General features: G+C 60.7%; 1 protein-coding gene across 24 annotated transcripts in view; it reads right to left on the minus strand.

The window, feature by feature from the left end:
- The window catches only part of CFAP46 (cilia and flagella associated protein 46), an 88717-nt gene that overhangs the window by 19289 nt on the left and 41921 nt on the right, over positions 1-27507 (minus strand). For 23 of the 24 annotated variants that reach the window (XR_007132113.1, XR_007132114.1, XM_047759436.1 and 20 more), the window contains 19 exons: positions 26907-26991; positions 24699-24837; positions 23976-24159; positions 21480-21639; positions 20432-20637; positions 19620-19763; positions 18808-18957; positions 14456-14604; positions 13801-13899; positions 12873-13005; positions 12495-12641; positions 10737-10940; positions 10539-10645; positions 9409-9570; positions 8509-8644; positions 4760-4948; positions 3955-4143; positions 2316-2705; positions 1862-2032 (listed from right to left, as the gene is read on the minus strand). Coding sequence is in view for 22 of the 24 variants with exons in the window: in XM_047759436.1 (XP_047615392.1) it covers positions 1862-2032; positions 2316-2705; positions 3955-4143; positions 4760-4948; positions 8509-8644; positions 9409-9570; positions 10539-10645; positions 10737-10940; positions 12495-12641; positions 12873-13005; positions 13801-13899; positions 14456-14604; positions 18808-18957; positions 19620-19763; positions 20432-20637; positions 21480-21639; positions 23976-24159; positions 24699-24837; positions 26907-26991 (3144 nt within the window). In the remaining 2 variants the exon portion in view is untranslated. The remainder of the gene's footprint in view (positions 1-1861; positions 2033-2315; positions 2706-3954; positions 4144-4759; positions 4949-8508; positions 8645-9408; positions 9571-10538; positions 10646-10736; positions 10941-12494; positions 12642-12872; positions 13006-13800; positions 13900-14455; positions 14605-18807; positions 18958-19619; positions 19764-20431; positions 20638-21479; positions 21640-23975; positions 24160-24698; positions 24838-26906; positions 26992-27507) is intronic. The other variant, XM_047759431.1, reaches the window with a different exon arrangement.

Consider the following 27507-nt stretch of genomic DNA (forward strand, 5'->3'; position numbering starts at 1 on the left):
ATCATTTCCATGGTTTCCTGGGGACTACGGCATTCGTCCTTGACTTGTTCTAATAAAACAGGAACGTTGCCGTCTTTGCTGGCGACAGAAGCCCTCCTGCCTCTTGCACATTGGGGTCGTTCATGTCAGCTCTGCGGCGTGAGCTGCACAGGGTGTCAGGACGCTGTCCCGTACCCGCGCGCCTGCCCCTTGCAGTACGTTCTTGATTCTCGTGTTTCCGTCTGGGCCTGTTTTTCTTCTGTCTGAGGTCTCCTTTGGTTTTCCTTTTACTGCAGGTGACCTGGTGACACAGCACCTCCGTTCCTGCTTGTCTAAAAGTGTCTTTATTCTGCTTGGTGGCCAAGTGTTGCTGTCAGGACAGTCAGACCTCTGGCGCCCCTGGGTTTCTGTCCTGGTCATTTGGCGGCTCTGTGCTGAGAGAGGCAGGTGGGGTCCGCGATGCAGTTCCTGACCCTGGGGGCTTCCTTACTGAGGGGCAGTCCCAACCACCATCTCTCGTCAGAACGGTCTCTGTTCCGTGTTCCTCTCCCGTCCTGAAGACTTGGAGCAAACGTTTGTCCATTAGAGCATCACGTGCCCCCGCCCCCCCCCCGGCCGTCCATTCCATCCTCCCTCTTCCGCTGGGCATCCTCTGCTGCCCGTGTCGCCCTCCCTGACCCAGGCTGGGCATCCTTCCCCCGTCTGCAATGTGCCCGTGAACACCTGGAGGCCAGCGACTCTCAGGCTGCCTCCTCCCAGCGTCCAGGCAGCTCCACTCGGACCTCCCCGCCCACCTGCGGGGGCAGTGCAGGTGCTCCAGCAGAAGAAGAGGAGCAGCACCAGCCCCGTGGACCAAGCCCCTGCCACCGGGCCTGTTCTCAGCGCTGGGCAGACACAGGCTCGGTGCCTCAGCACCCCTACCAGTGAGCGCAGCGGGAGCCCGGGCAGCGGGAGGGATGGAGGCAGAGGGAGCAGCTGCCCAGGGGTCCACTCATTTGCAGAAGAACCGGGGCCGCAGCACGGCAGGCACCATGCCCACCGGCCCTTCGCCCAGAGGTTCAGCAGCGCCTGCTGAAGCAGCCACCTCGTCCCCACTGGCCTGTGCCCCCCAGGTCGGGTGAACACACACACGCTCCTCGGGGCAGGTGCCAGGCTGTGCCGCCGCTTCCTCCGGGCTGGCCTGGCCCCCTCTTGCCTCTGCTTTTCAGGATGGTCAAGGCATGGGCTCCTGGCCAAGGGCAATCCTGCTCCACTGGCCTCGTCTGGGGACACTGTCACACGGGGTGACACACTGACTGCACCTGGCTGAGGGGTGGCCAGGGCTGCGGCTAAAGCTCCTGGGGGCACTAGACGGTCCCACACAGCGAACGGTCCTGTCCCCAAAGGTCAAAAAGAGCGAAGGCAGCCTGGGTCAAGGGACCCGAGGTCAGCCTGGCGCGACCATGAGGAGGAGGGTGGGCTTGACCGGATTTGCTAAATTTTATCAAGCGTCATTTCTTTAAATCCCCAATTCCTGTCTTTTGGTCCAAATGAAAGCAAAGGTGCTGCTATCAGCTGCCGTGCTCTATGAATTTCCTTCAGAATTAACTCTAAAGCTTGACTCAGTCTAAAACGTTTCCTCTAAAACAGCAAGGCCTGAAAGCAGCTCCCTGCCCCAGAAGACCCCCAGCGCCTTCCCCTCTGCTGCACCTGTACTTGTGAGTCCACCGACCCTGGCAGTCACCAGGAGGCGGGCTGCGGTCCCCACAGGGCCCATGAGGAAGCTGCCGCTCAGAGACGTGGAGACACCCTCCCAGAACCACACAGCAGGCTAGGGCGTGGGCCCTGTCTGGGCAACCGCGGGCCAGGCAGCAGGGTCCGAGGGCATGCCCAGCTTGGTCACCTTGGATATGGTGGCCAGTTTCTGCTCCACGCTGGCAAACAGGCTGCTGGACATCCTCCCCTGGTGCTTCAGCCTGTGCTGGAGCTGCAGCAGCGCCGCCAGCTGCGAGCTGCTGGTGTCGGCCGTGGCCGTGAGCAGGACGTCCCGCATGGTCTCCGAGGCCGAGCAGCTCTGAAACAGACGCGGGAGGGTGCCAGGGGGCGGGCACCCACGTGCTTCACCCTGTGGAGGCAGAGCTGCAGGGCAGGGCCGGGCCAGGCCTTTGCCGCTGTAGCCCGCGGGCTTGCCGCTCGGGCCGCAGGGAGGAATGGGTGGAGCCTCAGAAACGCAGGCCTCGGAGGGCTTCAGTCGCTCGTGTGCCCCGAGACGGGACAGGAGGGCAGGACCTCAAGGCACCCCGGCTGGAGCGAGCCCCAGGCCCCTGTGACCGAGAGGGGCCTCGCAGAGGACGCACCTGCGACAGGGCCAGGAACTGGCAGGTGGCTGCGGGGTCCAGGTTGCTGCTGCACTCCACCAGCTCCAGGCTGGCGGCTGCAGCGACGTCCAGGAGGCTGCTGCCCAGGGCGACCTGCAGGCACTGCAGCAGCACCTCGGACGCCTGGGCCAGGTACCGCTGGGCCAGCGCCATCCTCCTCTGCAGATGCGAGGCGCGGGCTCGGGCGGGCTCCGTGGGCTGGGAGCACGGGGCTGGCGAGGCGGGCATCCCAACCTTCAGATCCGAGCCCTCCCTGCTGTGCTCCTCGGGGGCCGCCCTGGAGGCCGGCAGGTCGCAGTGGAGCCCCTCCTGGTCCCCTTCCTCCGGGATGCTCTCCAGACACCTGAGGCTGCTCGGCTCAGCACCCGCCTATGGACAACGCACCTCCCATCAGCCCGCACGTCCGCGCAGACGGGGGTGCCCGTCGCGGCCAGGCATCTCTGCAGTTCCCCTGGGTGGGCCTCGCACTGGTCCGAGAGCCTGGCGTCCGGCAGGTGCGGCCAGAGTGGGGCCCATCAGTCCTTCAAACTGCCTGCCTCGGGCAGCAGGCCAGTCAGGACTGAGCGGGCCAGGCACCCACGTGCCCCAGGGCCCCGGGGACAAAGGCAAAAACGAGGCGCTTTGGGACCTGGATGGGCCTGTCTGCAGGACAGGCCACCGGGGTGGGGTCCTCCAAACGCCCAGGGGACCTCCTGGGGCATCAGGCCCAGGAGAATTCGGGTTTTCGGGGTCACGCAGGAAGCGGCAGCCCCAGGAAGAGCACCCCCCAGCCGGGCTATGGTGAGTGCCTGGCCCATGTCCACCTGACTCACGGCCCATGTTCAGGTGCTCAACAAACACTGGCTGAACGAGGGGCCAAACTCCATCAATTCACCCAAATGCGAGTCATGCCCCAGGGCCTGGCTGACCCCAGGGCCTGCACACCAGGCCGGGCATGAGGCAGGTGCACCTAGCTGCTCCCCCCCCACCCCGGGTTGGAGTCCTCCTAAAAGAGCAGGGTCTGTGGGGCGAGTCTGGCTCCACTGCCGGGCAGGCGCCTTCCACTCACAGGAAGTGGCATCTGCCAGACACTTAAAGCAGGAACTGGGAGCTTCCAGGCCAGCAGTGGCAGCAGCTGTCACCAGAGTTCCTTCTGAGGGATGGGGGCTCCCCAGGGGGCACCGGGCCTGCTGGGCTGCCTGTGGGGGGTGCTGGAGAGAAGAGGGGTACCCTGACACAGCCCCTAGTGGGGAGGGTCTCCCTGGACCGTGGGGGCAGGTGCAGGGGGTGGGCAGCAGGATGGGGGCCTTTAAGCCCTGGGCCACAGCCACAGCCCAGGCCCCCTGCAGAGCTGGGGGGTGGAGGGGGGCAAGCCTGCCCCTCCTCTCCGCCTGTTCTTTGCAAAGGGGCCACTTTCCCTCCAGGGCTCTGCCCCCCAAGTTCATGTCCACCTCCCTCCGCAGTGGGCAGGCCTGTTGCCCGTCTCTCTCTCCCTTCCCCACCCACAGCCCTGCCTGACCAGGGCAGCTCCAGGCTTGTTTCACAGCCTAGTTCTTGCCGACATCACGGGAGTGCTAAACACTGTGGGTTCTGGAGGCAGTGGGAGGTCTGTGAACCCGCTGGAGGCAGGTGTGCGTACCAGAGGGCTCTCCTCCCAGTAGAAGGCGGGGCGCACGGGATCTGCGCGCATGGCCAGCAGGTGCAGGGCCTTCCCGGCCAGGCCCAGGAGCTGCGCGCGGAGCTCCACGCAGCGGGCGCACAGAGGCTGCAGGCTCCCCAGCTGGGCCAGCACCGTGTGGGTCAGGGTCCGCTTCAGGGTGAACCATTTCTGAGGGACACAAAGGCCTCGGTCAGGCCGGCCCCGCCCCGCCCCGCCCCGCATTGCGGGAGGGTCTCGAGTCTGCGCATCCAGCCATCAACGAAGAGTTTGTATCGGCTCCAAGGGGGGCTACTCTGACGCATGTAGAGTGCGGTCAAGTTAACGTGACAAGGTCTAAAAAGGCAGAGCCTGGGTCCCTCAAACAAATGTCCTGCAGGGGTAACTGATTTTAGCAGACGGCCTCGCTGCGTGCCCCTTCCTATGCTGACCCGCCTCGGGCCCAGCAAGCACCCCACCCTGACTCCACCGGCCGGTCAGGCCTCAGACCGTCAGGGCCTTTCTGAAGTTCCCTGGGCTGTGGGAGCTGCGGAGAGCCTCAGGGGGCCTTGAGGAACCGAAGGGGTTGCGGGGGACCTCGGGGGGCTGCGGGGGGCTATGGGGAGCCTTAGGGGAGCCTCGGGGGTGGGGAACCCGCTCTGGTCAGAGATCCCAGGGGGACACTTGGGAAATGCAGCCTCCTGGATTCCCGCGGGCTGGCCGCGGCTCAGGCCCAGGGGCGAGGCCCCCGCGCAGCCTGCCAGCCTGTGGGTCGGAGGCCCGGCCAGGCGGAGGGGGCGCCGGTTACCAGGCCAACGGACGTGTAGTCGCTTGGGCTCCGCAGGTAGTCGGCCAGCAGCCGGTCCACGGAGCCCTGCTGCAGCTCCCGCTCCTGGGCCTCCTCCCACGTGAGCCGCAGCAGGTCCAGACACACCTCCACCAGGCTGCACTTAAGCCGCGCCAGCCGCCGCATCAGCGGGCTATTGACGTTCTGTAACTGAGACGTTGGGCCCTCAGGGCCTGGGGCCCGCACGGCTGCTCCCCCAATGCAGACGATGCAGGCGCCCCGGCCCCCAGCCCCCTCGGTCCTCGGGGCCCTCTCCTCCCACCTCTGCCCGCCCCCGCTTTCCCGGCAACCCCCTGGCTACTGTGGAGCTCCGTAACCCGCCTGCATTTCCTCCGAGTTCAGGTCAGCGGGGTCCGGCGGTGTGTCCTCCGCCTGGCCGGGGGCGCTCGGTGGCCTTACCAAGATCCGACGCGATGTTCGTGCCGCACGGGCCGGGCCCCTGGCTCACAGGCACCTGCGCGCCGGCTGCTCCCCGCGGGGCCGCTGCAGACACGCGTGTGGACACACCGTGCTCTCACCTGCCCGGGGTCAGCCCCAGAGCCTGGCTTCGCTCTTCACCAAACTGTCCCCAGCAGCACCCGGGTCCCAGGTCCTCCGCGTCTCGGCTGCTGTTTGGCGAGGCCCGTCTTTCCAGCTGGGACCGCTTTTCACTGCGCTTGCAGGTTGCCTGCTGCCCTGACTTAGCAATTAAGAAAGCCGGGCATCTTCCCACGGCTTCTCCCCCGGCCATGTATTTCCTTCAGAGAAATGTCCGTTTCACTTATTTTGCCTGTTCCTTGTGCGAAAGGCCTGGGAGGTCTCGACCTGCTCCGGATACAAGTCTTTTGTCAGGTCGGTGATTCGCAGCTTTCCTTCTCGTCTGCGACTCGTCTTTCATTCGCTCAGTGGTGCCTCCTGAAGGCGGAGTCCGAGCCATAACTGCACTCTTGACGGCGTCACGTTTTCGGCGTCCTGTGTGAGAAGCCTTCGCTGAACACCCACGGCTGCAAGTGCATTTCCCTGTGTTTTCTTCTGCACGTCCCACAGTTGTAGAGCTTACATTTGGGCCTATGCCCCATTGTGGGGTACCGTTTGCACATGCTGTGGGTTCGAGAGGGGGTGGCTTTTCCGACGTGGGGGCCCTGTTGCTCCAGGACCACTGTTTTCATGACGGCGCTTCATGGAACTTTCGGTGCACCTTTGCTGAAAACCAGTTTTCCGGATTCTCTGTTATGTTCCATCGATGCTTGTGCGTTTTGACACTAAAACCACCTGGTCCTGATGCCCGCAGCGCCCTACTAAGTCTTACAATCTCGAGTTAGCGCTCTTTGTCTTTCTTTGTCCAAGCTATGTTACGTCTCCTGCAATTCCACATAAATATAAAGTCCCCTTGTCAATTTTTCTGCTTTTAAAAGAGCCTGCGGTACCTTGATCAGGACTGCAGACAGTTGAGGGGAGAACTGACGTCTCAATAAGCTCAAGTCTTCTGAGCCACGAACCTGATACGGCTCTTATTTAGCCAGCCTTTTTCTTTCTCAGCAGTGTTTTGTAGTTCTCAGGGTAGGAGTTTTCCCTTTTTGTCAAATTCCATATTTTGCTCTCATGGTATTCAAAACTGCTAGCATCTCAGAGGTCACCCCCAGCACGCGGAAGCGCACAGTTAATGTGTGGGCATCATTCCTGTATCCTGTAACCTCACTGGCTCACCCCGTGGTACTCGAAGCTTTACTGCATCACTTCGGAGATTTACAGGGTGTTGGGTGCAGAGACCAAGTTACCTGTGCACAAAGACAGTTTGCTTCTTCCTTTCCAATTTGATGCTTTTAGGGTCTTTTTCTTTCCTTGCTGAATTGGCTAGAACTCCAACCAATTCTGAATAAAGCAGCAGAGGCCACATCACTGTCTTATTCCTCACCGAAGGGGAAAGCGTCCAGCCTTCCAACCTTGAGGATGACCAGAGCGCTAGGAAGTTCCCGTCTATGAACTGTTTGCTGAGAGGAGTTCCCACTGTGGTGCAGCGGGTGAAGGACCTGGACTGTGGTGACGCAACTCACGGTTTTGGCTGGGATTCGGTCGCGGGCCTGGGAACTTCCATGTGCTGCAGAAGTGGCCAGAAAAAAAAAAAAAGTTCTCTAAGAGTTTTTTTTTTTTTTTAATCAGAAATAAATGTTGGATCTTGTCAAATGCTTCTGCATCTGTTAAGATGATGGTATGTTTTCAATTTTTTCTTAACTATACAGTGAACCAAGTTGCTTGACCTTCGGATGTAAGTCCTGGGGTAACCTCCACTTGGAGCTGATGTCTCATCCTCTTTCTAAGGGTTGGGTTTAATTTCCTAAATTTCTGCTGAGAATTTCTCCATGTTCACGCAGAGCAATGGTCTCCAGCGGGTTCCTGGCACGTCGTCACCTTGATTTTATATCACAGGGACACCGGGCTCACAGAAGAGTTGGGATGTATTCCTTCCTCTTCAATTTTCTCAGAAAGTTTGTACAAAATTAGTATTAATTTTTCCGTAAATGTTTGGTAGGATTCACCAGTAAATTCATATGGGTCTGATGTTTTCTTTGTAGCAAAAGTTTTAACGACAAATTCAATTTCTTTACTAGACAGAGGGCTTTCAGGTTATCGATTTCTCCTCAGCTGAGCTTTGGTGGTTTGTGTCCCCCAAGGAATGTCTCCACTTTGTCTAAGTTGTCAAATACGCTGACGTTAAGTTTTTCTTGATATGCCCTTATGCTCGCTTTAATTTGCGCAGCGTCTATGGTGGTGTCACACCTGCTGCTGCTGATATTGGCTATTTTCTCCTCCCCCGTCCTGAGCAGTCTGGCTGGAAGTTTGTCAGTTTATTGAGCTTCTTAAAGAAACTGCTTTTGCTTCTACTGATTTTCTTTTTAATGTTTGTTTTCTCTTCCTTTTTTTTTGTCTTTTTGTCCTTTTAGGGCCGTACCCATGGCATATGGAGGTTCCCAGGCTAGGGGTCTAATTGGAGCTTCAGCTGCCGGCCTGCACCACAGCCACAGCAACGCCAGATCCGAGCCACATCTGTGACCTACTCCACAGCTCATGGCAACGCGGGATCCTTCACCCACTGAGCGAGGCCAGGGATCAAACCTCCAACCCCACGGTTGCTAGTCGGATTCGTTTCCGCTGCACCACAATGGGAACTCCTCTTTCTTTTTTAGTTTTTTTGTAATTGAAGCCATGGTTCATTTACGATGTTGTGTCAGTTTCGGATGCCCAGCACAGTGACTCAGCTGCATGTACGTTATCTACACTTTCAGATTCTTTTCCCTGATAAGTTATTACAAAATATTCAGTCTAGTTCCTTGTGCTATGCATGGGTCCTTTGGGGTTGTCTGTTTTTTCTGTTTTATCTTTCATTGATTTGCACTGCGATCTTCAATTTCCCTTCTTCTACTTACTTTTAATTTTCTACGCTCTTTCTACGTTCATATGGCAGAGGCTGAGAACCCTGAGGTGGGATCTCTTCTCTCTTCTCGTACAGGTGTTTAGTCCCATAAAATTTCCCCTAAATACTGCAGTAGAGGTTTCTTAAACATTTTCATGGGTCCCCCCACCAACCACAGTTCAAAATAATTTTCCTGGTCCATAGTTATTTTGAGGTATGCCATTGAGGTTCCGAATACCCAGGCGTTTCCCCCACGGTTTTCCAGATTTTAAAAAATCGAGGTAAAATTCACGCCACAGGGCCCAGGCCCCACACTTACCTCCTGCAGGGACAGCAGGCCCCGAACGCGGTGAAACGCCGCCTCCTCCTCGGCGACCGCCCTCTGGACCAGGTCACACACTTCCAGGTAACAGGCACTTCTTCGTTCTTCGTCTTTCTCACTCTGGGCAGATAACCTTCGCCGGGGAAGAATGGAGTTTAGAACCAGAACGTCAAAGCATCAGGTCATCAGTTCTAACAGAAGGTGTGTGTGTAATTTTCAGGTAACTATAGTGTATATTTTATCAGTACTTTCAGCTTTATAACTAGATGTTCTACCTGAAAAGATAGTCTCAATATATCTTCAAACAAAAATTTTAAAAAGATGTGGAATAATGGGGGGCGGGGGGCTGAGGACGGTGGGGGGTGGGGCTGGCGGCTCCAAGAGGTCCCGGGAGGAAGAGTGACCACAGCCCTGCTGGGGCTGCCGGGCCCCCAGGTGATGCCACGTGTCGAGGGTGACGTGCAGGTGGCTGCATGGGTGCACGCGGGGGTGGCGCCTGCGTTTGTCCTAGACGGGGGTCGAGGCGTGGGTGGGCCGGGGCTGTGGTGCCGATGCTGGGGCGGGGGTGGGGGGGGTGATGGGGGGCTGTGAGGCTGTGGCGGTGCGTTTGCACAGACTGAGCAGGTGCGACACCCAGGTGGAAGAACCGGAACGAGGTTGCTGGTGGGGGTGGGGTGCGTCCCCAAGTGGCTGCAGATGCCCAGGGCACGTGTCCGGGGTGGGGGCATCTGTGGGGGCCGGCAGCCCTGCAGGAGGAGTTCCCCCTGGTGGCCGACGGGGGCTTCCCTGGGAGGAGAGCTGGGTGTGCCGTCAGGACACTCGGGGAATGGACCGCCAGAGGCACTGGGCTGGGGGCTGCACGCCAGGGGCCGGACGGGGACTGCGGGGGCCGCGCACCTCCTCATCTTGGCGCGCTCCAGCCTCATGTCCATGCCCCTCTCTGTGTAGCCGCAGCTGAGAAACTTCTCCTCAATTTCCAGCAAGCGATCACCCAGTTCCGCCAGCAGAAGGGGGTCCTCCAGGGGCTCCCGCATGGCTCTGATCTGGAGGCTCACGCACCTGCCAGGGGGAGGGGTGGGGGGAGGCTCTTGAGAGTCGGCTCAACACCATCCACCTCTCACTTTCATCGGGTGGTGGGAAGAAACACCTTTGAGTGTTTCTCGAAAACCAGAAAACCAGAAATCCTACAAGCCACCTTCCTTGCTCACAAGGCCACAGAGTTGTGAAGCCACAGGTCCCTAGACCAAGCGTCTCGCATCCAGTTGGAAATTCAAGACCACTCCCTTAAGAAAAGAAGCCCCCTCGGAAATGACAGTCTGTTCCCAAGGATGGGGGGAATGGGGGGGGGGGCGTCGCTCTCAGGGGAGGGGAGACAGCGCGGCCACAGGGGCCGCCCCAGGGCGAGGAGGCTCTCAGCAGAAGGACTCAGCAAAGACCCAGGGAGAGTAGAGAGAGCCCGAGGCAGGCGACACGCGGCCCTGTCAGCAGAGCAGATGCGGCTGCGAGAAGGGACTAGGTGGGAATCTGCAAATCTGACTCTGGAGACTGACTCGCAGGCCCTGGGAGGGTCCCTGCGACACGGCAGGTCAGCACTTTCCCGGACAAACCCCCGGCCACCAGCAGCTGGAGAGACCCTGGGGCCGCCTCCGTGGCAAAGCAGAGAGCAGCCAGACGGGGCGGACCCCGGGAAGACGTCCGGCCTGCCTGTGGGCACAGCCCCGTGGCCCAGCTGCCCCAGCCCTAGAGGCCTCCCGCTCCAGGGGCACCGAGAGGTGGGTGTCCCGAGAATTCAGGGACAAGGGAGGCCCCCGGCCATCCCAGGAGAAAGGCTCCGTGCAGAGGAAAGACGCGGGGCAGGGCGGCGCCTCCCCAAGGCCTGGAGAAGGCGCGCGGGGCGCGGGCCAGGCTGCGGGGCCGCTGTCCTGTGACCCTCGGAAGGAGGCAGCTTTGAAGTGCCACCAGTGAACAGACGGAGCAAAGTAAACCTCGACTTTCACGTTAATTAACATTTTCCTCAAAAAAGCTACCTGGCTTCTAGGTCCGTGGTCATGAATTCCAACATGGGCATCTGGTTGGGTCTTTCCTTCTTGAGGACGTCGAAGGTACCTATGAGCTTCTGGAACAGCTGGCAGACCTGGGGGGGCCCGTGGGGTCACCACAGCGCCCCCCCCCCAGCAGGCTGCGCCCCCCAGAAGGCCCCCCGCCCCCGGCAGGGCCACCCTCACCTGAGCCTCTCTTCTCTCCAGCGGCTCCAGGGACAGCAGCGCCTCGGCCAGCGTCAGGGAGGAGCTGTACCAGAACTCCGCGCCCCCCCCCAGACGCTGGGCCCACTCCACCAGCTCCTTCGCTTGCCCGTGGTTCTTCTCCTTGTTCGCCAACTGCGCCAACAGGTGCAGGCATTTCGACTCTGCACAGGGATCGTTGAGCTCCTAACACAGAGGCGTAGACGGGATGGGACGGGAGTGAGGGGAGGGCGAGCGAGACAGACACAGAGACAGAGACAGACTGAGAGACAGACAGAGACACAGAGAGAGAGAGAGAGAGAGAGAGAGACAGAGCAGACAGACACTGTCCCAATGCCTCTCTGAAGATGTGCCTGCAGGACGAGGGCACAGGGCTGGGCTTGACACCTGAGTTTGGATAAAACCCACTTCTCGGAGATCCCATCAGGGCTCAGTGGAAATGAATCTGATTAGTATCCATGAGGATGCAGGTTCGATCCCTGGCTTCGCTCAGCGGGCTAAGGATCCGGCGTTGCCGTGAGCTGTGGTGTAGGTCACAGACCACGGCTTGGATCTGGCGTTCCTGTGGCTCTGGCGTAGGCTGGTGGCTATAGCTCTGATTCGACCCCTAGCCTGGGAGCCTCCATATGCCACAGGTGTGGCCCTAAAAGACAAAAACAAAAACCACTTCCCTACGGGTCCTGACCCCTGGATCCCAGCAGCTCCCCCTCTGTCTGGGGGAGGCTGTTGGCTGCAGAACGCCGAAGCCCCCACCCTGGCTGCCTCGCCAGTCCCGCAGCCTCTCGGTCCCTTCTCAGGCCACGCCCCGTTCTGGGTCTGGGCTGCACACACCTGTCCCAGGGCCTGGACTGAGAGCGGACGCTCCCAAGCCTGCATTTTCACACCTTTGTTCAAAAGGGTTTTTCTCTCTCTGGAGTTCTCCAAAACAGCTGACAGCCTGTCTGGCTCTGGAGCTCTGCCTCACCCTCCCGTGAACAATTCTCAACCCTGGACGGACACAGAACTGCCTGAGGCCCTGGAGCTGCTGGCGCTGCAGGAACCAGGAGCTGTGATCTTCGTGGGGCTGGTGGCAGGTCCACGCGCACTGTCCTGGGTTTTCCCTGAGGCCGGGGGACAGAGCCCAGGGAGAAAGCACCAGCCCGGCCGGGAGAGGAAGCTGGGCTTGGGGCCTCGGGAGCCGAGGAGCCGTGGGAGAGCCAGTCCGGGCTGAGAGCACAGGGCCACAGGTCTGTGTGCTCAGGGGTGAGCAGGCCCAAGAAGCCGGGCAGACGGGCAGACGGCAGGGGCCTGAGGCTGAGCAGCCAGGCTGGAGCCTCGCCCTTCCCAGGGGCCTGGCGAGCCCCAGGCTTCCAGGGAGACCTCACGAGGCCCATACTGAGAAGCAGGGCTGAAAACGGGCTTGGGGCCCTGGCATGCACCTGCCCCTGAGAACAGACCCACAGGCAGTGGCCTCTCAAGGCCTCAGCGCCCACACGTCCAAACAAGGGACCCTCTGGCCTGAGAAAACAGAGGTCTCAGAAGGTCGCACAGCGGTTCTGGGCAAGGGGCACTAGGCACTGTGATGAGTAAGCTTGGGAAACGGAGGAGCAGACCGACGGAGGGCGCAAAGGGCAGACCCCGTGGAGCCCGGTCTCCGCTCTGGGACAGGCTTCGGAACACATGGTCCCGGGTTCCTGGGCCGAGCCGGCTCGCGGGCCTGGGGGGCAGCGGGGGCTGCTTGCGAGAGCAGGTGCGCCTCACCTGGAAGGCCAGGTGGGCCTCCGACAGGAGCAGCCTCGCGGGCTGGTACAGGCCCATGTCCAGCAGCACCTCCGCCTTGAGGGTCCACAGCTGAGGCAGGGCGGCTCCATCCAGGCCCTTGCCGGTCTCTCGGTTGATCATCAAAAGCTGCAAGACCGCGGGTCGCACCGTCCACACCAGGGGCGCCCAGCGGCGCAGCCCCGCAGCCCCCTCCGGCTGCACGGGGACACCTGTCGCCCTCCCTGCCCCCTCCCCCCAGGAAAGCCCCGCAGGGTTTGGAGGCGGCCCGCGGTCAGGCCAAGTCGGGCTTCCTGGCTGGCACTGGTCGTCGCCACCCCGCTGGGCCAGGGGCCGAGGCACCGCTGCCCGGCAGGCTACCTTGTCCTCTGCCACGAGGGGCTTCATCTCTGCCTGCCGAGCGGGAGCCGGGGCCTCGCTCGGGGTTGGTAGACTTTCTTCCAATAGCGGTCCCCTGTTTCTCTCCTTTCTCAAGGCAAGTTCTTTTCTGCAGCTAAGGTAAGTGAAACACACATTAAAATAAAAGAAGAAAACAACCAGGGTCCCTGAAAATGTTCAGTCTCCGCGGTAATCAAAGAGGCACGCATTAAAAGAGCCCCAAGGAGCCACTGCTCACAGCCCGGCTTTAACAACTCCCATGATTTACAGCACACGCGGCTCCCAAATTTACGTGTCTGGTGTGTTCTCTTTTCCAAACTCGACTCATACACAGAGCTATTAATTTGACGCCCTGACCTGGATGGCTTTTTTTTTTTTTTGTCTTTTTGCCTTTTCTAGGGCTGCTCCTGCCGCACATGGAGGTTCCCAGGCTAGGGGTCTAATTGGAGCTGTAGCCGCCCGCCTACACCAGAGCTACAGCAACGCGGGATCCTTAACCCACTGAGCGAGGCCAGGGATGGAACCCGCAACTGCATGGTTCCTAGTTGGATTCGTTAACCACTGAGCCACGACGGGAACTCCTTGTTTTTTTTTTTCTTTCTTCTGACCTGGATGTTTACAACGAGTCTCAATTTTACGTCCAGAACCCCGGCCCTTCCTTCCCAGCTGGGCACCAACCACAGAGGGCCCCCCTCCCGCCCCCCGCCCCACGCCTTTGCTGCTCCACCCACACAGCCAGGAGGTGCCCGCACATGGGAGGGGTGGGTGAGGGAGGAACTGTGCCCCCGGGCACTGCCCCCAGCCCAGGGCCCCCCAGCCCCCCGCTGCCCGGCCGCTGTGGGGCCGGAAGGGCCATAGCCGAGAGGGGAGAGCGGAGGGCAGGAGGCAGCCCTGGGCCCAGCCCACGGACCTGGCCTGCTCCACCTCGGTGATGTGCGCCTGCCCGGCCGCGTCCTCGTGGTACTTCGCTGCCTCCCTCAACCTCAGGTCAGAGCAGACCAGGGCGAGCCTGGGGGTGACAGAGCAGGGGCCCGTCAGGCCGCGCTGGGCTCAGGGCTCGGTGCAGATTGGCACAAGGATAGAGAAGCGAATAATCTGAGGATGCTTTGAGTGATTTTTAAAGCTAAGCAGAATTACCGGGGCAATCACGGAAGCTCGATCGGATTTCAGGTAGAACTGGTTTCCACCTTCGTTCATGTATCTTACTGAGGCATCTGCAGAGCCTCAGGGCGCCTTTAGCGTGAGGACGAGGATGCTCTGCTTTGCATCTCTCGTGAAACAGCTGTGTTTTGAAATGATTTCGAGCTGACAGCGAAGTTACACAAACCCCGCCCAGATGCCCCCTCACTCTCACTCTCCTTAGAACAACAGTCTCTAAAGGGCCAGACAGAGATTTTCCAATGAACTACTATGGCTTTATGAGTCTTAAGAACTTTATTGGTTCTATAAATGGTCGACTATGGAATGAATATTTTAAAGTCTTATTTTTCGACTGCTTTGGGTGACTTTTCACTTTGGCCCCTTGAACGTCTCCCAGCTTCCCTGAAAGTCCACCGTGTACCCACCGGAGGTGGTAGAGGCCTTCGAGGCTCTGGCTTTCCACCACAGAGGCCGCGATGAGCAGCCCCAGCTGCAGGACCGGGATGGTGAGCTCAGGAAGGAGGGCGTCCTGCAGGGCCTTGACCAGGCGGTCCACGTAGTACAAAGCATAGGTCTGCGGAAACAGAACGCGAGCCCCAGGGTCAGGGGGGGAAGGAAAGGCTCAGCTTCCAGGGCCCTTCTCCCAGGACGCCCCCCCCCCGCCCCCGCCCGCGCGTGCGCAAGCGCGCGGGCTGGGGCACAGGTGTCTACGGAGCGAACAGGGGATGTTCTCTCCGCCGCCGCCCTGTCACGTGTGAGCACCTGACAGCTTCAGCACCAAGAACACGAAAGACCCTCTCAAGGAAGCTCCACCTGCTGGCGTCCCCATTAAAGTCTTTGCTCCATTTCTTTACAGGTGAGCGCACACGCACAGGAGTCCCATTCCCGGTATCGGCAGGCCGGGTCTGATAGACATTTATTCCCCAGCGGAAACTTAGAAACGGCGGATAAACTGTCTTAAAAATCTGCTTAAAAGCACTGAAGAGTGAACACCACAGGGGAAGAGACGGGGCCAGGACGCGGGAGAAGACAGAGGTTCAGAGCTGCCGGCTGGGGCCTGGACTGTCTGCTGACCAAGGGGCGCTGGGAGGCTGAACGTGACTCTGGACCTTTGCTTTTGCAGCGTGGACCTGAGGGCCCACTGGGGCCTGAAAGTCTGCACCCGAGGGTTGAGGGCAAAGAAGTGAAACAGCCCCTCCAGGGGTTACACCCAAGCCCGGTGGCACCTAGGGAGCCTGGAAAGTCTGCGGTTTCCTGAGAGACTAATAACTGATGATTCCCGGTGAGGCTGCTCAAGACGGGGCGGTGGGGGGACACAGAAATATAGATTCTACAGACACTTAAAGATAAAGGATGTTAGAATAACATTGTCAGTCAATTTACATTTTTATATTAAATGGAAATAGTCGAGAGGAACACAACCCACCAAAATACTATAAAAAGAAATATAAAATCTGAAGGGTTCTGTAACTATTAAATAAATCGGGTCCATAATTTAAATTGCACCCAAGTGGGTCTCGGCCTGGCGGTCCTCACACAGGAAAACGCTTCCAAACGGCTCGGGAGAAACAACTCATCTCACTCGAGAGGAGACTCAAGGAGGTTTGAAAAACGAGGAGCACATTTTCTCACTGAGACACTGTGCCTAAGACTCCTTGTGCAGCTGGTCTCCGTTCCCGGCCCTGAGCTCCTCAAACCCTCGGGATTTGGTTGCTCACAGGCCCCTTCAACCCCTCGGAGTCCAGGCTAATGGGGCTGCTCCTGGCCGTCCCTCCAGAGCGTCAGGACGGGGCTGCGGGGCCAGAGCAAGCACCACGGGAGCAGGGAGCGGACACTTCCGGCCCCGTTTCAGCTCACGTCCGGGGGGCGGGGGCTGGAGGCTGAGCGAATCACCAGGCCAGGGGTCCACTGTGGCCGGACCTGCGTGAAAACCCCGCGGGAAGGGGTCTGGGAGCCTCTGAGCTGCTGGGGGCTGGGGGCGGGGGGATGGCCGGTGCACCCCAGCTCCACGGGGCCAGGTGCCCCCGTGCTCAGGACCGACCCCTCCAGACCTGCCCCGGGGACGTCGGGCTGGCCACCTGCATCCTTCGCCACGTCCTCTACAGCAGGCCAGCAACCCCGTGGGTCAAGTGTCCCCCGGGTTCCGGGAGCCGTCACAGCAAACACGGAACAGGAGGAGGGGCGGCGGACAGAGGTGCTGTGGCCTGAGGACCTGGCACCTGTGGCTGGCGTCTGGGGGGGGGGCGGTGCTCGGGGGACTGAGCCCTCACCCAGTGGGGCCTGCACCGACCCTGAGCAGCTGGTGTCAGAACTGAGCTAAACGGGGGACACCTAGTGGTGTCCCCAGGGGCTGAGACACGCACACATCTGGGCTCAGACACGTCGGGAGCAGAAAGCCGTCCAGAGTCTGCGTAACGTCTCCCCAGATCCTGACAAGGGGGTAGCATGAAAGGAAAATGAAACAGCAGTTTTTCTCATGGACATGGAGGGAAACCCCCAAACAAACATCAGCAGGTTGGATCTGATGATTATGAAATGAATAATGCTTATCAACCAAGTTGACTTCATCTTGATAATCATTAGGAAAAATCCCATATGGTGAGAAACTGATAAAGGTGGCACGTTTTCTGTTCCTACTGGCACAGCCCAAGACGTAGGTATAAATGGTCTTTGTTCGCTAACAACTCAGATGCGTCACAGACACTGTGGGAGGATGTCGGGTGTCCATGGCAAATTCAAATATTCGGAGGAATTTAATCGAGAGCATCAAGGATCCAAGACGGAAAACAGTGCTCTTTCAAACAGCACTGGTTTCACCTCCCGCCCTGCTGTCTGCGTGGAGGCCCCACACAGCCGAAGTGAAAGCGGCCCCGTGTTGGGAGTGAGGACGCTGAGTTTTGAGACCTGGTTTCTGCAGGTTACCTGTTGGAAGCTCTGCCTCGAGCTTTCCATCCGTGTCAAAACAGGGTTGAGACTAACCACCTGGGAAGCGTCTGGCAAGGATTAAATGGAAAACAACGTACAGCACAAAGGAAGCTTTCCCCAGAAAAGAAAATCATGGACTTGGAGAACAGACTCGGGGGTGCCCAGGGGGAGGGGAGGGAGGGGGAGGGTTGGGAGCTTGGGGGTTGAGGACGCAGACGGCTGCTTTGGGAATGGACTGCAATGAGATCCTGCTGTGTGGCACTGAGCGCTGTGTCTAGATACGAGGCAGCACGACAGTGGGAGGAAAAATTTATGTACACATGCGTGTGTGACTGGATGCCCATGCTGTACAGTGGGGGAGGGAGTGTGTTGGGGGAAAGAACAATAAAAAATAAATTAAAAAATAAAAAGAAAACAATGTGGAAAACCACAAAGCAAAAAAAAAAAAAATCATTAGGAAAAATCCTAATATAAGAAAGAGAAAAACATTATCACTTGAATAGATGGAGAAAAGCATTTGATGAAACATCTACAAACATCTGTGATTAAAACTCTTAGGAACCAGGAAATCCCTGGTGGCCTAGTGGGTGGTGGTGTCACTGCTATGGCAGGGGTTCGACCCCTGGCCTGGGGAGTTTCAGGAGAGTGAAGGCACAGAGTGGGCATCAGACACTGTCCAGGGCTTTCTTCCAGCACAGAAAAGCCGCTCCTTTAGCTCCGCAGGAGAAGCCAGAGGGCTCAGGAAGGCTTGGGCAGTGGGCTGCCAGGCAGGTCGCCAAAGAGGATACTCAAGTGGCCTAAAGGCAGCGAGCGGCGTCCGGCCTGGCTGTCGTCAGGGAGCGTCCCGCCTTCACCAAGGGGCCAGAGGTGGGCGGTGAGCCGGGCTGGGCGCAGGGCGGGGGTGGCGGGACCCCCGGGGCGGGGCCTCCCTGGTGCCACCACTTCCCAAGGGCAGGCTGCTGGAGACACGGGGGTTCCGTGACGCCGAGACCCTGCGGCGGGACGGGGGCCCCGGGACACGTGCCCACAAACAGCCCCAGCCGCTGCGTCTGTATCGGCCACGCCTGGAAACCACCCCTGTGGCCACAGCCGGGGTCGGACTGGCAGGCAGACTGTGGTCCAGTCGTGCCACGGAGCGACGGCAATGGCCATATGACCGGAATCCAAGGACGCCGCACGCCCTCAGGGTGGACGCCAACGGCGAGAAACTGCACCCGATGTCCCCGTTTCCGAAAAGCACAGGGAACAGGCAAGGGAGTGGGTGAATCATGGCCCCGCATCGCCAGGTGCCACCCTGGAGCCCACGTGTGACCTCTGTGGGTGCCACAAAGGCCCCAGAGTGGGAGATGAGACAGACACAGAGAAGAGGCCCCAGGACGCGGGGACCACGAGCCCAGAAGCCCCCAAGTCCCCGCAGGGGAGGAGGCAGGAAGGACCCCCCCCTGGAGCCTCAGAGGGAATGTGGCCCAGGGACAACTTGGTTGCAGCCCAGTGATACAGGCTTTGAACCTGCGGCTCCAGAATTGTGAGGGAAAGACATTTCTGCCGCTTTAGCCGCCCCGTCTGCGGCGCCTGTCACAGCCACCACGGGGTAAGGACGGGCTCAGCCACGTCGCCAGGTTTAGGGTGGCGTCCGTGTGGCGAAGCCCAAGGGGAAGGCGGAGGCGGCCTCAGGCGGAGGCGGCGGCTCAGGGAGGGGGTGCTGGGAAGGGGCTGGGGGCCGACAGCCCACTAAGCCAAACCCGCGCCTTCGTGTGCGTCTCTGGGCCTATTTCCCAGCCGAAAGCCTTGGCTATGGCTTCAAGCCCGCGATGCAGGCTGGCAGGTGTGTGACCAGGCCTGGGACACCCACCGGCTTCTCCACACTCCATGGGTTGATAGTAAAGTCGCTTCGATCCTGCTGGAACACAGCCATCACTTCTTCGGGGCAGGCGTAGGAAGCCCACTCTTCAAGGCTCGCTGGTAGGTCTTCAAGTCGCCTGCCAGCAGCCGGGCTGTGAAGCTGTAACGCGGGAAGGCAGGGTTTGCTGTCAAGGGTGGAGCTGGAAACGTACACCCGGCCCCTGGAACGGACGGGACGTGAGACTGGAGAAGGCAGCGCCCTGGGGACGGGCGCAGGGCACCCTTGCGGCCTCCCAGCCCAGGGCCGCGCCACCCTCCCTGTGATCTCAGCACCACAGCATCCCAGCCACGGGAGCCACCCGCCACTTTAGGTGCAAAACACCACTTCCTGGAGGGCACATGGAGGCTGCCTGCCCTCGCTCAGCTCAGGAGTCCGGGGTGGGGGAGTGAGGGGAGCGTCCCCGGCCAGGCTGAGCCGTATCCCTGGAGGCCGCGCAGGAGGGACGGCTGTGAGGCGGCTGCAGCCAGCACAGCCCCGTGGCAGGCAATAGCTCTGGGTGACTGGGCCCCAGGAAGACAGAGAAACTGCTCACTGCCCCCAACAGGTGCCTGCCTGCCTGCCCGCCTGGCCAGGACCCAGATGGCCTGGGCAGAGGGACTCGTCGAGACAATGCCCGTGGCTGCCAGGGAGAAGCCAGACACCCCCCTTGTCCCCCTGGAGAGGAAACAGGAGCGAGCGGGCGGGCCCTCGCCTTCTGCTGCCCCTGGGACAGTGACCCCAGGGTGGCGGGGTACAGCCTGCCACTTGGGAGGGCGCGGCACCTGCTTGGGACCTCTGCCCTTGTCCTTGTCCTTCTCTCGGTCTTGGCTTTTCTCCTTCTCCTTTTTAGGCAACAGCAACTGTGAACTTGCTGCTGTTGGGATTTTACTTTCTGAGAGGGATCTTCCTGCTGTTGAAAAAGAAACCTGCAAAAATAAAATGCAAGTGTGCAAATGTCCACCCGCCTCCCAGAAGATCCGCGGGCGGGTCGGGGACCCGAGGCCGGGGCGCCTGCGGAGGGCTTCCTCCGGGGCCCTGGACCCGCGGGCACGCGCCTGAGGGGCAGCCTGGAGATGGGCTGGCAGCTTGGAGGCTGAGGGCGCCTCCAGCGAAGGGCGCGCTTGGGTGATGTTAGCGCTTCGAACTCCTCAGAGAACCGTGAAGGTGGCGGTGTGGTGGGCATGGGGGGCCTGGGGCGTTGAGACCAAGGACGCCTCCCCAATCCTTCTTGCTGCCCCGGGCAATGCCCCCAGACCAGAGGCCTGTCCTGCTTAGGTCTCCGTTCTGCCGGTGGGGGTGCACTGCCCGTGGGAGGCCCTGGGGGCCTCTAAAGGGGGGGGGTGGGGAAGGAGGGCAGCGAGGAGGCATGGAGTGGGTCACAGAGAAGGTTCTGGAAGCCGGGGGCCCAGGCGGGTGGGAAGACAGGATTCTGGGGGTGTCCAGCAAGGGTGCTGGGGGAGGAGGGGCCCATCTGGAGGGAGCAGCCAAACCCCCTCCTCCAAGGAGTCCCAAGCAGGAGGGACACAGTCCTGGGGGCACCTTTGAAAGCCCAGACTGGGGTCCTGGGCCCCCGGGGTGGTGGCCTTGGCCTCACCTGCCAGATGCGGCAGAGGGACGTGTAGGCCATGAGGCAGTAGTCCTGGTGGCGGGCGTCGCTCGGGGTCGCCACCAGGGCCAGCAGCGTGTAGGCGCGGGCCAGCGCTTCCAGCTGCCGCACACTCCGCAGCCCCTCCAGGGAGGTGGTCCTGGCGTCCTCGGGGTCTGGACCCTCCAGGGTGGCCTGAGCGGATGCGTGCTCTTCTGTAAGACAGGGCGCCTGCGCTGGCAACACGCGGACTGGGCTCCGGGGGCTGCGTCACTCCTCCCTGCCCTCGCCCAGCCCTTGCCCTGACCCAAGGGCCCCTGTCTGTCACCCTGTCAGTGCCCACCAGCCCCGCCCTGGGCTTCTTCCAGAAGGGGCACCACCCCCAGGGCCAAGACCAGCCTGGGAACAGGTTCCCAGGGCTCCGGGCTGGAGGCCACAGGCGACCGGTCTGCAGGGGCCCTGGGCTCTGGGCTCTGCCTGCTGGGCTTGGGTGCACAGAGGTCACGTGGAGGGTCCTCAAGCCCCCAGCACACGTGGTCAGGAGGCAGCCTCTCTCCTGGACCCCTGAAGTCTGCAGGCCCACGAGGAGGCCACCTCGGTGCCGGGAAGGCGGGTCCATCAGAACCTGGCCTGGGCCAGTCGTCACAGGCCCCTCTCTGCCCAGAGCACCTGTCCTATTGGGGCCAGTGCCTCCGTGAGAGCTCTGGGCTGGCCCCGCTGCCCCTCCCCGCCCCTGTCCATACCGGCCTCTGGCTCCCACCACCTCCCTTCAGCGAGATCGGCTCATTCTGTTAGAAAGTGCCCTCACTCCACAGCACTGGGCTGGGCCGGCCTGTTGGACACGCTCTGAGAGAGGGGCAGGGTGCGCCCCGACCTCCCCAAGTCCACAGGAGCTTGCTGTGCAGGATGTGGGCCCAGGAGCCACCAGAGAGGGCGGCCCTGCCCCAGCCCCAGGGGAACTGCCCTAGGCCCCGCCCCCAGGCCCTGTCCTGCCCCCGGCCCCGCCTCTTCCGGCGGCCCCGCCCCGAGGCGCTTCCCCTCCCCTGCCCTCCCTCACCTGCCGGCTCAGGTGTGCCCCTGTCCTGCTGCATCTGCAGCAGAATGTCGACGGCCCACTGCAGGTGGAAGATCACGTCTTCAAGAGGAAACTGTTTGTGATACAGCCACTGGCTAAACTCCATGATGTAGTCAAACTTTTGCCACTCGCTCTCCGGCTTCTTTGGGATCAAACATAAAAGGACCTGTTTTTCAGCAGCCTCTGAACCACAAGGAGGGTGTCTTGTCCCTCCATCTTCCAGAAGCTCCTTCTCACCTGTCTTTACCATCACAAGACACCAGGCTCTGCAAGACCTTCCAGCTGCAGCTCCACATGCAACATGCAGCAGGACTAGAGCCTGGCGTGTGTCCCCAGGCCTCTGCTCCCTTGGTGGACACCCCGCTACCCTGGGGCCTGGCCTTCAAAGAGCTCGTGTGTCCTCCTGCCTCCTCGGCACTGCAGGCCTGAGGGGCTCCCTGCCAGCCTTGTCTCAGCCACCTCCCACACACGTGGCAGTGTGGGCAGGGAAGATGCTACTTCATCCAGATGCAGCCCTAGAGCCCAGCCCCAACCACACCCCCAACCCCCAACCCCAACCTCAGGGCCCAGCCCTAATCCCAATCTCAACCCCAACCCCAACAGACTCAATGTCCATGATGAAGCATCACTGTACGACAGGATGAAACTGTGGTCCCCCCTCACCGAGCAGAGGCAGCCTGCCTTCCACCTGCAGGCCCCACGCCCCACACCCACACCTCCCTGGGTGGGGAAGGCTGGGAAGAGGAAGAAGGTGCGGCTGGAGGTGCAGGAGCTTGGTTTCGGGTTGACAGGATGGAAGGGGCAGGCGGCAGCTGGACACGCAAGCCCAGGACCCTGGTGGTCACTGGTGGCTTTGACAAGAGCTGTGCAGGAGGGTGAAGGGACGAGAGAGAGCCTCTTGGGGGGGGCTGAAAAGAGAAAGAGCGTCTTTTCAACGAATGGTGCTGGAAAACTGGGCAGCTGCATGCTGAGGAAGGGAGCAGAGCCCGACCTCACGCCAGACACAGCACTGAGCTCAGGATGGACCGAAGACTTAACCGTAAGGGCGAACGCTGTGAGGCTTTTGGAAGCAGACATCAAAGTAAGCCTCCGTGTCCTTGGGTCGCCCCATGGCTCCTTAGATACAAGACCGTCAGCATAAGTGACAGAAGAAGTGGGCTCATTGGACCTCATCAAAATGACAGATGCGTGTGTGACAAATCACATTCTCAAGAAAGTGAGAAAGCAGCTGAAAAGACAACCCACAGAATGAGAGAGAATACTTACAAATTGTGCATCTGATAAGGACTCGTATCCAAGATACTTAAAGAACTCCTACAACTCAATGACAGACCACTGAGCGAATAAAAAAAGCAAGCAAAGGGTCTGAACAGACACGTCTCCAAAGAAGATGCGCAAATGGCCAGTACGCCCACGGCAAGACGCTCACCCTCAGCTCCCGGGGAAATGCAAGTCCAGCCCGACGCCAGTGGTTACAGGGACAGTCCCCACATGACCCAGAGGTCCCACTCCCAGGTGGCGCCCAGTGACCCGAACCCCGCCCAGCAAGTCCCAGCAGCGCAGTCCCAGCGTGGACCAGCAGAAGCAACACACGGGCCCAGCAGCACCGTCCCCACCCAACGGGAGACTACGCAGCCGCCACCTGCAGTGCAGCACGGACACAGGTGCAGCCCAGGAGCCCTTGAAGCGATGCCCGGGGAGGCGGCCAGACCCGCGTCACCTGCCTGGGGCTCTGGGGCTGGTGGGGAGGGAGGGCTGACGGGCCTGGGGTTCGGGGGTGGTGAAATGTTCGAAAGCTGACTGTGGGGGCATCTGTGGAGCCCTATGGATGTACTACCAAGCCTCTTGTGCCCAAGAACAAAGCAAGAAAGGAAAGACAGGGCAGCAAGCCCTTCCGAGGAGCCGTGCAGAGGGCCCTGCGGGCGGCTCAGTGGCCAGCGGCCGGCTCTCTCCTCAGCCCCTTCTGCTTCCCCTGTGCGGGGCCACGCCGCCGGGTGAGGTGCAGTGTCGCCCACGGCCACCTGCCGGGGACCCAGCCTCTGCCTGACCACCTGGTGATGACCGCACAGCCGCTGGCGGAGCTGCGTGTGGACCCCTTCCCAGGGGACGCCCGTCTTGGAGCAGCTCACGGACCTCGGGTGGGATTTGTCACATTGAAGGCCTTTCAGGCCCCGGCCCCAGGCACGGCTTTGGGCGCTTCGGTACCTTCTTTGTGCTGAGGCATCACACTTAGGCTCCCCAAACTCCAAGTGGCCAGAGTAGAATGTGTGTCTTGGCTTCCCGGGGTTGGGACTGTCCCCCAGACCCCTGAGCCCCAGAGGCTGCAGAGCCCCGCTGCCTTCGCTCACAGGGGAACCGTGACCTCCAAGTTGGAGGCCGGGGTGCGTGGGAGGCGCTGGCCCAGGCCCGCTGCTACACTCCTCCTTCGTGCCCCCCCCTCCCCAGCGTTATCTACAGATACCTGCTGCCAGGCCACACCTGCAGGGCTTGGATGGCGTTGTGGTAGCAGGTCAGCTCCCCGTGGACACTCCTGGAGTTCAGGGCCAGGCGGTGCCACATGTGTGCCAAGTAGCCCTCACTCTGGTCTTTGAATTTCTGAATTTCCATCATAAAGTTCTGGCCAAGTTTGGCCTTCGCGATGACCATGTGTTTGAAAATCAAGCTGAAGGGAAGTGAGAGAAATGAATGCTTGAATTGAATAATGAAAAGTTTACATAGAGAGAACACATCCCAAACTAAGGCATTTGTCCGTCTTCCTAATTACAAAGATAAAACAAAACGAAACCTGAGCGTCTTGGGGGTTTTGTGTTGTGCCGTGTTTTAGTTTATTATTTGTCTGTGTGTTGGGTGTTAAAGCCCCACTTTCTGCGTTGAGTTCTTAGTAGGGAGATAAAGTCATCAGCGGGAAGGGGACAATGGGAGCCTCCGGGCGGCAGGCAGGGGGAGGGATGGGGGGACGGGGGCTGCAGGGAGGAGGAGGAGGCAGGGGGGCGGGGGCGGCAGGAGGAGGAGGCAGGGGGGCGGGGGCGGCAGGGAAGAGGAAGAGGCAGCGGGGTGGGGGCGGCAGGAGGAGGCGGCAGCGGGGGGGGGGGCGGCAGGGAGGAGGAGGCGGCAGCGGGGTGGGGGCGGCAGGAGGGGTGGGGTTGGCAGGAGGGGTGGGGGCGGCAGGGAGGAGACCCCGGCGAAGCCAGCGCCACTCACAGGCGGTGCGCGGTCCGCGGCAGCACCTGCAGGGCCTCGTCCAGCACCTTGAGGCCGCCCTCCCAGTCATCCTGGTCGGCGTAGCTGTGGAAGAGGAGGCCGTAGAGCGCGGCGCGCAGCGTCAAGTCGTCCTCGGCCCCTGCAGAGGGAGAGGGGGCTCAGGGGGCCGAGGAGGGGCCCGGGAATGTGGGGCACCGGGTGCAGGGTCTGCCAGGCGCGCGCCCCAGGCTGGCAGCTCCAGGTCCCCCACGGCCTGAAGGACCAGGCGTCCCGCAGGCCAACTCGGCCGCAGTGTCCGCGACGGCCAGGACGCCGGCCCCAGAGCCGGGCAGCGGGTGCGACCGCAGGTTGCGGAGGCAGCCACGCAGCCTCGCGGAGTCTGGCCTGCGTTCCTGAGACACACGCAGAGCGGCTCCTGGGGGCCCGGCCACCAGCGCAGAAATGACGCCCGGGAACCGCCCTGGGGCCGGCCGGTCAGTCTTCTCAGACCCGACCGCTCAGGGCTCAGCGCAGGCTGGCCCTGGGAGGCTTCCGCCTGGTGGGTCACCAGCGGCCCCCCGCCCTCCCCTGCTCACCTGCGCAGGCGCTTCCGGAGCGGCCGCCCCGGCCCCGCCCCCGCCAGCGTGCTCAGACCCCAGGCCCTTTCTTATCGGAAACTCCCGCTACTCTTCAAAACACGCACTGTGAGCACCCAGCACCCAGCTCCCTTTCCCACGGCCCTCACCCAGGCCGCCCGAGGGTGCTGCCCGCTCCGGCAGGCCCGAGGTGCCGAGGCCTGGAGCCACACTGCCCTGCGGACTGGCCGCTCCGCCTACCACGGCCTCGCTGCAGCCCCAGCCCCACCCTCCAGCGAAGCAGGGGCCCCGCCACTGGTCCTGGACCCTCGGCTTGCCCTAGTTCACACCGCTGACCGGGTAGTTTTCTTTCCTGTAACTGAATCTTAGAGCAAAGGTACAAACAGGCAGGTTGTCACAGCTGGCCAAGAGGATGGCACCCGACTCTCACCGCTCAGGCCTCCAGGGCTCACTGGGGCGCCTGCACTGCCAACCCCGGGGATGGCAGCAGCTGATTGAGGCCTGAGCCCGGGGTCCAGGTGGGTTCCGGAGGTGCGCCGCCCCTTTGGAACTCGGCGTCCCGCCTTCCAGCCTGCGGCTCGTGCCGTTGGTGCTCGGCCTTTACCTGGGCCCGCGGACCGCTTTCCCCGGGCGGCCCTGCTTGCCCAGCTGCTGTGCTGCTGGCTTGTTACTGCAGCTCATGTCTCCTCATCCGACCAACACACCTACTCGTGTAGTATAGAAACCAATCATTTAGCTGCCAACTTTGGTGTAAACACTTTCCTGGTTGCTTTTTAATTTTCCGCACTTCTCATTCTTCTTGTTTAAGTGTTCGCGTATTTGAAGCTGGGCCTCTTTGACCCTAAACTTTAGGGAGCAATGCTTCCTCGTTATCGGCTGTGCGTGTTCTACCTCCTTTTTTTCCGTAACTGGAATGTGTAAAGCGGCCCAACATCCAGTTACTTAATGTACATGTCAGCTGGTGGACGGAGGTGGAGGCGGGGCTCTGAGTGTAGCCCAGCCCCTCCCCACGCCTCCCCATGCCCGGGAGGCGGGCGGCCGTCTGCGCCTCTCTCTGCAGCACCAGCAAACGGTCTTGACTGCTGGGGTTCAGAGTTCATCTCAACATTAAATTACACATGGTCACACTTTTGGTGCAGTGTTTTAAACCGAGTTTCTCTCTGCCGTAGCCCCTGAGGCGCGTGAGGCGGGGACGGGTGAACAGGTCACACGCCCACTACTCACCGTGACACCCGCACTAACAGGGACGATGATTTTTTTTAGCAGATAGTCATCTTTTTTTACTTTAGACATAAATCCTGAAATGTTTTCACTTTTCTCTTTTCGCAGAGGTCTATCTTTACGGAAAAGGAGGCGTGGGACTGACCTGTCAGAATAACCCAGAGGCTAGACTTCAAGGCTGCCTGGGAGGGTCAGGGAGCCCCCGCACCAGGGGGAGGACCCCGGCTGGCTTCCTCGAGCACAGGATGGGGAGTCCTGCAGGTGTTCGCGAGGAGCCCGCACAGCGCCGTTCTGCCCACGCAGACCCTGGCCGTGGTCACTGCACGACTAAGCCTGCCCTGCACAGGGCGCAGGGGGCTCACCGCACAAGCCCTCCCCTGGCCTCGTGCCTGGGCACCGAGCGTCCACAAACCTGGGAGGAAATGCCCGTCGGTGGCCCCTCCACCGTGGAAGTCTGCTGTAGGCCACTGGTGCAGGGGCAGCGTCTGTCCTTTCTCCTAAAGCAAAACAAAGGCACAGCACGGCTGTGTGAAGCGGACAGCCTCTTCTTTCACCACTTTGTCTTTCATGTGGCTCAGCATCTCATTTCAGAAACGGCAGCTCCATTTCTGAAATATTAAGCCACAAAAAGTGGAATGCATTTCCCCCACGAGAGAAGGCTCTCTGGTTCAAGGTTCACCACCTTAGAGCACATGCACACGTGTACACGCAGACACACCCACACGCGTTCACACGCACAGATCACCCCTCAACACAGTCTGTCGCTTTCCAGTGGCATGAAGCACGCAAGTCAGTTTTACAGCCTTAAGTCAATGGGATGAGAGCACGTGAGAAAAACTGCGGGGGTCCAGCAGGAGCAGGGCTCAGAGGGGAGCTTCTGCCTGCAAACCCCGACGCCACAAAAGGAGAAAGACCTCAAACCCCCGACCTAGCTTTACGCCTTAAGGAACGTGAAAAAGAACAAGGCTGGCGGAAAGAGGGGCATGTGAAAGATCAGAGCACAGAAAAACCAA

Source organism: Phacochoerus africanus, chromosome 15, assembly GCF_016906955.1.
Source record: "Phacochoerus africanus isolate WHEZ1 chromosome 15, ROS_Pafr_v1, whole genome shotgun sequence".
Classification (NCBI taxonomy): Eukaryota; Metazoa; Chordata; class Mammalia; order Artiodactyla; family Suidae; genus Phacochoerus; species Phacochoerus africanus.